This window comes from Nanorana parkeri, unplaced genomic scaffold (assembly GCF_000935625.1).
Source record: "Nanorana parkeri isolate BGI_ZX_2015 unplaced genomic scaffold, ASM93562v1 scaffold14, whole genome shotgun sequence".
NCBI lineage: Eukaryota > Metazoa > Chordata > Amphibia > Anura > Dicroglossidae > Nanorana > Nanorana parkeri.
The window spans coordinates 3716192-3725516 of record NW_017306282.1 but is presented as its reverse complement, the minus strand read 5'-3'; the positions used below and the strand labels follow the sequence as shown (position 1 = coordinate 3725516).

At 41.0% G+C, this 9325-nt stretch overlaps 1 protein-coding gene across 1 annotated transcript; it reads right to left on the bottom strand.

Moving 5' to 3' along the window:
* Positions 1 to 185: 185 nt before the first annotated feature.
* On the bottom strand, positions 186 to 9001 carry PARP11 (poly(ADP-ribose) polymerase family member 11). The gene is made up of 7 exons (XM_018557985.1): positions 8890 to 9001; positions 5610 to 5730; positions 4393 to 4468; positions 2989 to 3061; positions 2766 to 2896; positions 1967 to 2118; positions 186 to 527 (listed from the first exon to the last, which is right to left on the bottom strand). Exons 1-7 carry the CDS (start codon positions 8956 to 8958, stop codon positions 214 to 216), a joined length of 936 nt encoding a protein of 311 aa, XP_018413487.1. The 5' UTR covers positions 8959 to 9001; the 3' UTR covers positions 186 to 213.
* Positions 9002 to 9325: the final 324 nt, after the last annotated feature.

Here is a 9325-nt window from a genome sequence, read left to right as displayed (position 1 = left end):
TATACACAAAGTTGTGGTTTAATTTAAAAAAAAAAAAAAAAAAAAAAAAAGCTAAAAATGATGGTCTTATAATCACAGCTATGATAACTGTGAAGACTGACAAGCAAGAGTAAGGAGAGATTGTTTTATGTTTTGTCATTTGTAGGAAGTCTGTTGACTCCTCTTAACATCTCCCGCATCCCCTTTACCCTAAATGTGCAGAGGTGGTAGTAGTCAGTCAAACTGTATGATGTATTCTGGGTAGATCTGATTGCCATCAAAAATGACATACAAGAGCGGAGAAAAAGGATCGTCCACGCAGCTGTCATATAAGTTGACGAGACTTCCGTCCTTCGAGGGCGGTCGGATATACGCCTTGTTTCCTATAGTGTAATCCCCAACAATGACTCTGGCCAGGAACATGGTCTTGTTTTTGAACGAGTGGAGAAAGTAGGGGTTCACCCCGAGCCCTCCCAGCGTCTGGTTGTGCTTGCTGCTGATTTTACAGTTTTGACTGGATAAGGCGGCCTGCTTTGCAAAGTATGTACCTGCAGAGCAAGAAAGAAAAAGAATCAGAAAACACATTTCAATTACAACCAGGATCAAAATGTTACACTTGAATGAGATGTAAACCCAATCACTAAAATCTCATATAAGCTTGAACGTGTTAATGTCATTTCAAAAGTCATTTTCAATATTTTTAAATTATGTGGATTTTATTTTAATAATGACTGGTCACCCTACCTAGAAGGTCCTTTTTTCAGGTCATTTCTATTATATGGAAACACGGTCTCCCAGTTTTGTTCCTGCGTTGTCACCATGTCACATGGACTTCTGAAGGAGACTACAAGTGGCTGTTTCCACAAACAATATGGTCCACTGCTGTCACTATCAACAAACTCAACCTGAAAAATACCTCCGTCACTGGAGCGCAGGTAAACAGAAAGTGGATGCAGCAGATCAGTAGTGCTGAGATGCAACAAAAAGGTGAAAAAAAGCAGCCCAGTATATTATTAAAATATATGTATAGCCCAGTTTTTTTGTAGTTCTGGATAAAGTAGGGAAGCGTTAGAATCCCTGTCAAGCTGTTTTGAAAGCTTCCAATGTGGGCAACTCTTTCAGTGGCAACAATATAGAAAGGAATCCCTGTCACTTTGGGGAGATTTCCTCTTATATTCTGTTGCATTTCAAAAGACAAGAATTTAAAGGAAATCTCCCCAATGGGAAACAGACAGCAACAGAAAAAATACTAATTGGTTTGAACCCTTCCCTACTCTATTCAAAGCTAAAAGAAATACAAAGTTTGGCTATAGTTTATTGTCTAAAGCACACTGCTTTTGTAAACTAAGGTCATTCAGTTAGGCTTTATATCCACTTTACAGTACAACTGTACTTTATTTTTTTTCTTAGTTCCCCCCAGACCCCTGAGTGTTGCCCAACTTGTCCTATTGCTTTCCCAAATGCACAGTACATAGCGGCCATTTTCAGAAGCAAATTAAAAGGAGCAGTAGTAGAGGGATTTAATTCAGCTATAAACACCCACACCATGTTTTTATTTACATCATCTTCAATTTAACTTTTTGCATATAATTTAGACAAGATGGAAGTTGTGATCATTAGAGGACACTTCACTGAATGTAGGCAGCTGTCTTTTTATTCTTCTCTACACAGTAAGGACAGTCGGCATCTCCCTGAACTGACCATACTACTCACATTTGGCTAAATATGCTGCAGATCAGGGGCAGGAAAAGGAAAAGTCTCTGGCCTCCTGATCTGTGAGTGTATGGCAGCTTTAAAGGATCAGTGTGACATTAAAGAAAATCGGTGCTTTGCTTATGCAACAGATTTACTTGACAAAACAGAGATAGCAGTATGGAAGAGTAGATAGATGTCAGCAGCTACGAGTATTGATCTGTACAGCCTTCAAGAGGCAGCTTAAAGAAGACTGAGGCTGGAAGAGCAGAAGGTTGGCACACACAGATCTTACCTTTTCCATAAACAGTGCCACGTATTCCGTTTATTCGCCAGTCAAAGTTATGAATGCATATTGCATTGACAAACTCATTGCCTGTGCCATGGAATAGCATCTCCTCTGCAACATTAGGCACTCCTTTCTTCTTTTTCATTTGAGCTTTTTTCCTGCACAGAACATGAGCAAACAGTCACTGATGTGGTTTATTAAAGGAATCCCAAGGTCCTTATTTATTTAGCTTAAAGGTGAATTCCATGCAGAAAAAGGACAACGGTTAACGCATCTGATGAGACAAGTCAGATGAACTACAGTGGCCCTGTGCTAACAAAGAACATGCTGACAGGAAGAGACAGCAGGGTGACAGAGAGATTAGCACATCAGTCTGCTGCTTCTGTTTCCCTGTCCAATTACAGGCTGGGGGATTAACCTACCCTTTAATTATATATTTACCAGACAAAAAGTAGGCAAATAAGAGGTTTATTGTTCGGATTTACATACACTTTAGAGAGGCCCTTTTGGGGGGAAACTTCTGCAGATATGAAGTGTAAGTACCTAGAGGTGTGCATACCTGCAACGGCCTCCCAAACCTTCTCGCCATGGCTGAATCTTAGGCCATTCTGACAGGCAATTCTTGGGCTATTTGCACAAATCTGACTAATCAGTGAGGCTGCCAGTCCTGGTGATGGGCCATGAGGGTTTAGGGTTTAAGTGGCTGTTTTATATATTTGCAGGCACCTTTTCCTCCAACACGATCTCTTTAAGAGCATATAGCTAATGTGGGTTATACATTTTGCAGCACTGGGATGCAGCTTACCTGCAGTAAAATTCCCACAGGTCCAGATTCTGTATTCTTAGAATCTTTGTGATGCGGTTCTGGTCCATTGACTGTCCGAACAGGCTGGCTACTTCCTTATATTCGTTACAGATCTTGATAAGGGGGATGAGCTGAAAATAGAAAGCATATGCATTGTAATTAGCTAGCAAAACCAAGTACACAAGGGCAGCTACTTTACTGTACTGAAAAATGTAGTGTCTACCTGATAAGGCTGGGCGCTGTTCACGTGCTCCCAGTGGGATGGCAATGGGATTGATCCATTGTCACAGATGTAACTGTTGTAACAGGAAACCACACATAAGTACCAAGTGTAGGTCAGTTATAGAGGATTTTTCACATATACACAACAGTATGTTCAGTGAGTGATTCTGGTTCAAGGGCTTTAGCCCCTCTCTCTTCTTTATTCATCCACTGTGTTTGGGAAAACACAATGACCTGTCTCTTTCTTTGACAGTATAGGGGCAGAGGGAGACCTATTTTAGGACACAATGATGAACAGGCAAACCGGCTTTGGCAGTCGATCACATTAAAACAATTATCATCTGTATGTCTGACTTCTGGCCCCTTTAGCAGGAGCCCCAGAGGACTGAGGACATCTTGTGGTGGAAAAGAAGTACTGCGGGGGTCTGGAGAGGATGAGAAAGTATGGCCCAGCTGTTTTTTTTTCTTTTCAGCCCCAATTTGAGCCTCAGCATCAACTTAAGGTCACAGCGAGTTAGTGGCAGCCATCACACACACACAGCTTGCTTTTCTTTTCCTAGTTCAGTCCTGCTTGGTGTCAACATGCTAAGGAGGATGAAAAGTGATTGTACACAAGAGGCAACATTCAAACCCCCCTCATTATCTAACAGCAGCATGGGGACCATAGACAAAGACAAATTTCAGGCAATAACTGAACTCAATCATTAAAGCGGACCTTTACTCATATCTTTGAAATAACAACAAACACACCTTTAGAAATGTTTAGTAGTAATGACAATCTACAAACACATATTTCTAGATAACTACCGGCTTTGTATTCTTTGCATACCTTATTTCTCTTTTCTTCCCCAGTCTTCTGGCAGTGTCCATGTTTACTAAGGACAGATTCACTCATATCCCTTTACTTCCTGCAACTCTGGCACATGTGACTAGGACATGTGACCATGCACATCATTCCAATTCACCTTGACCTGAGCTCTTGCAAAGCTTTATAAAAGGGACAGTAGGACAGTACTTCTGGAAATCAATATAACCTTCTCTGTCTTTCTCTCTCTGCATCTCCAGTCACTAATGCTTCGAATACCGGTCCGTGTCTGCTTCTGTTTCTATTGAGATGTGTTTACATTACATTACAGGCAAAGCAGATTGAACAAAACCTTTGGCGGCATTTTCATTCTAAAGCATACTTTTCAGCAGCAGAGTGTTTAAATGTAAAAGGTAGCATTTGCACTTTCACATGCCTTTAGCAATTCACCAGCATGCACCACTGATGAAAACTCTATTATATGTGGACTGACCCTTCAACCATTGGAGACATACAAATTATGTATGCCCACATTTAGAATTATCATAAAAGACCAACATGAAATAAAAAATATGTAGCAAATGCAACATCTGTGTTCACCTGAATGCAGAGATTGAAAAAGGGGCTCTTTTTACTGGCCGTTTTGTGCCGTTGCATAAGTTGGTCTGACACATTTCTGCGGGAGAAACAAAAAGTATTTAATAACAAAGGAGGTCATTTTAAAGTAACTATAAATTTAAAGGCGTTCACATGCATCGGGGTCCTGTAAATGAACTGGACTCCACAAGCATTACCAGATATGCCCTGTATTCTACTGGGCTCTTTTGGGAGACCCAATACCACAGTTCCCCTTACTTTGCCATGTTTCAAGACACCATTTATTAAGTAAGCTACAAACAAATATAAGCCTCCATTCACATATAGTGTTTGCGCTTCACGCACGGCAAGCAAAACGCTAAAATCGTCACAACTGCACAGATTCTGCTCGTTTGCAGCTGTTACTATAGCCGCATACGCGCGAAATACGCCATAAAATCGCGCTTGAACTATTTTGCAGGACGCGTGGTTTCGTACCGCGCAGCCATCGCAAAAGTCTGAACAATGCACATTAAAGTGCATTGTTTTTTTATGTTTAGAGCGGTTCCGCGCGTATTCATATGGCCAAATATGCGCGGGCAACCGATCCTCTTTAAATGGAGCCTATAAAATGTAGGCAAAACTTTGGTTGTTTTGCATAAAGAACAAAATTTACTGCCGGCTGTGTCCCGTTGGGGAGATTTCCAATTATGGTGTAGCTAGGACAGGAACCCAGTTTTACATTAGGGACCACACTTTGCAGAAGGGTCATGGTGTGGCTGTGTTGTTTCACACAGATTTGCAAATATATAATCTCCGATGATGAAACTGTTTAGTTAGGTTATTTTTATGCTGACTAGCTGGGAACTGCAATCTGGGGAATTTTTGTACTAATCATTCTAAAACGGCACAGAGGAGATATTCATAACCTGACCCTTCTGTCTATCCAAAAACCTAAAAGAAAAATAATCTGGAGTTCCATTTTAAAGTATCATTTCTTTTATTACAAGCGAAGAGGACTTCCTTCTGGGAGCGTGTATTATAAAGAAAATGTCTGGTTAGCCACAAAAGCTGCTGATTTTGCACTGCTGATACGCTGGCAGCATTAAACTGTGAGGAAGGCAAGTACAGATGCCAGTCTATAAATTGAGGCTGTTCATTTGTTCTGCTTCCACCAACTATTGGTTTGATCATCTGTAAATCTTTTTTTTTTTCCAGGAGCACTTCATACAATTGCTTACCTATGAAATTCAGACGATAGTTGAACTTCATTGTTGAAAATTCTACTGAGCCATGGGGATTTTCTCGGTAATGCTGCTCAACCTGTTGACTTGTTATAGAGCAATACTCGGATGGACTTGACTGAAAGATACCAAACAATAGAGGGCATTGAAAGACAAGATAAAAGCAGGGAGACCTCGTATGTAGCAATGTGGACAGATGGCATTCATTGCGCAACTTGCTGAAGTGGAGCACAATCAGACAAGGAGAAATCTGTAGCCCTAGCCCTATTATTGTGCTTTTTTTGTTTGATTACAGATGTGAAAGGCCAGCTAAATGTTAATTTTATAAAAATGTGTTAACGTTTAAAAAAAAAAAAAATAATCATTCTTCTGGCTCCTCCGCTTTGGATGTGCATAACGCTGTTGCTTTGTTGACAGCTCTTTCTGTTGCATGTACAATAGAGCAGTAGTACTTAAATAGATTGTTGACACCGCTCTCTTAATAGAGGCATGAATGACGGATTTAGATAGGCGATAGGCAAAGTTCTCAAAGGCTATGAACCTATCAAGTAAATATTATAAGTTGTGGTCCGTTGGTTGGATTTCTGTTCCACCTTTCTAGCACCCCTCTCTTTGGCTCTTGAATCCTCTTCTGGAAGGTGAATGGTGTGTTGGCAAGCCTAATGTTTGTTTGTTTTCATCATCTACAGATATGTATATCTGATCGGACTATAAATGCGGTTGGGTTCGGCTCCCCACACAGTTCTACCTAGGTCTCAGCAGCAGCCACTCAAGCAATATATATCAATGTCTGGTCTATATACTGTAATTGTTGTACACATGAGCTGAAGGTTGCTCTTCCCTTTTTTTCCTGTATCTATTGAGATGGTGGCACTGTTTTGTTTTTTTTAAGGTTTCTTCTCTTTTTCTTTTTTAAGTTGCAAAAACGTATAAAATAAAATCTAATTTAGAAGAATGAAAAAACCCAACCTATATAATTTGTAATTATATATCTATAGCCATATGTGCTTCAGGCTGATCCTTTTATTTCGCGGATATGGTCTGTGATTGAAACCAACAGACTCTTCAAGCTCCTATGATGTCAAACATACACAATGCATCAGTAAACTAAAGGCCATGTCATCTTTGCAAAGGCTGGTCTAGGTTTATAATAATAAAAAATTATAACTAGCAAATGTGTTCCCATTTCTTAAACGGGTATTTGAAAATGGTCCACTGTGATATAAGCTCTCTCAGATTTCTACTTCCCACTAAAGTGAAGAGAAAGTAAAGAAATCAAATGTTAGCTGACTCCAGTTAGCTGAGGTCTGATTGGCTGCTGTGGATTACCACCCTCTACACAACTCTGTTGCCAAATGTGCTACTGAAAGCCCGAACATGCATCAAACCAGTTTTAATAAGCTTAAGATACCGGGAAATTATTTGCTCTTTTGGTTGCCAAGGCAATGCTGCTGTAGCAAGAGGAGGGTAGCAGGATGGTATCAAATCCCCTGAACATAATTTTCCATTACCAATGCATAATGCTTAAAGCTAAAACTCTGACCACATTGAAAAGTAACAACGTGGAATTATTAGGAATCTATTGCTGTTTTTCTCTAGGATGGGCTAGCACACAGTGACATTTCCTTTCTCTATGGGGTCTATTCACTATGCTGCCGAGGGCAGCCGAGTGAATGACCGATCAGAAGTGAAGTTGCTCGGCCGTGATCGGGAGCTGTACGGGCTATTGTGAATAGCCCGTACAGCACCCCCTCGGTTCTCCTGAACCGAAGGGGTCCTGGTGCCGAAGCTAGCCGATGAATCGGCCGAAGCTACAGCCAGATCCTTCGGCAGCTTTGTGAATAGACCCCTATGTCTCTGAGACAGACGGCAGTCTGGTCCTTTGCGCTCCAAAGATGGAATGGTTGCAGACGCTCATACCACTCATACCGACAGCCACATCCTATCCCCATGGTCAGTGTGTCTGCATCAATTACAGTCCAGGACTGATAATGTCATCAAGAGGGGTGGCAACAAGCATGAAGAGAAGCTTTGGCAGACCGGTCACCACAACCAAAACTGGAAGGGAGGAAATATGCGGGAACATGGAGTAAAGTGAGTATTACTGTGTGCTAGCCCTTAGCCTTGCTGAATAACATTCTACATAATGGCACACTAACACAATGTACAGTTTATTACATTTACAGTCATTTTACAAAAATCTTTAGTGTTGCTTTACACATTACAATCTGATTGTACACTCCTGCTAATTCTGTTTGTGTACTTTTGTACAAACAAAATTTAGCAATCATTGCCCGACACAGTGCAGATGTGCTGATCCCGGAACATTGCACTGTTTTTGTGTAGATCTTTATTAAATTGCCCCAACTGACATTTCATTCAGTTCTATGGGCACAGCGGGGTGAGAGGCGGTTGTACTGCGCCACATCACGAGTCGCTAAAAATAGTACAGCATGTCATACTTTTTTCAGTGCACACCAATGTGTTCCTATTGCAATGCAGTGGTGTGAACCGATCCCATCCGAGACAAGGCAAAATGCCTGTTGATCTGTGAAAAAATCCAGTGAGCTCAACTTCCTGTAGTGAGACGACAACTCTCCCTTTGCTGCACTGAAACCCCAACTGGTGTTGTCAGACCTGACCAGTTGTTCCCCGTTATTATGCTTATGATTTGGAAATGAGAAGGGGGATGTTCTGTAGTCCAGGAAGCAATAGCCAAGCTGGGTTATAGTATTTGAGGTTGAATAAAGACACAGGTCCATCAAGGTGTGTGTGTGTTCTAGTTGTGAAGAGTACCTGTACCCCTGTATGCTGTGGTCTCTGAGGAAGGTATCTAAATGCTTTTTGAATGATTCATTATTCTTTGCGGATACCACTGCTTGTGGCAGCGAGTTCCAGATTTTAACCGCTCTAACTGAAAAAAGCCCCTACGCCCCTTGTGGTTAAATCTTTTCTCCACCAGTGTTCGGTGGTGGCCTCTAATCCTTGTTACGGAGCTTACAGAAAAAGTTTATTGCAGATGTTGCCATCACCACTAAACATTTTGTAGATCAAAATCATGCCCCCTCTTAAGTCTCCTCACTTCCAGCGTGAACAAGTTTAAATTTAGTAACCTTGTCTCATAGCTTATGTCCTCCAGCCCCTTAATTCGTTTAGTTGCCCTTCTCTGGACTCTCTCGAGCTCAAGGACAACGCGGCTTGGGATTTCAATGCAGCAAAGGTAGAGTGCCCTAGAAGTTTACTTTAAATCTTAATGCATGGGAGCAGTAATAATTACCTCAAACATATGCCATTTACCACATTCTGCCAAATAGAACCATCCCCACTGAGTTTCTGATACATCCATTTCCTCAGGCACATTACTTTTACTGTTAACAGGCTCCGCCACTGGTTGTATTGATAGGTCATGATTAACCTGAAATAGAAATGGAAGAAACATTATGCAATTATGAACACACATTGCATCACCGCATTTCTGTCTGTAACTGCATTCTATTTACTGTGCTACCATTCCAGTAGAATGATTTCACATTTGCTGCAACAGATTACTAATATGTGGATGATATACTGGTGATAGAATACAAAGGGGTCCATTTAAAAAATAAAAATTCACCCAAGATTTTTACACCTTTCAAACTTGGGTTGACGTTGTATGAATCTTGTGTGAAAACCTTTATAAACTGATCCTTCTGTATGTGAAGCTCATCCTCATT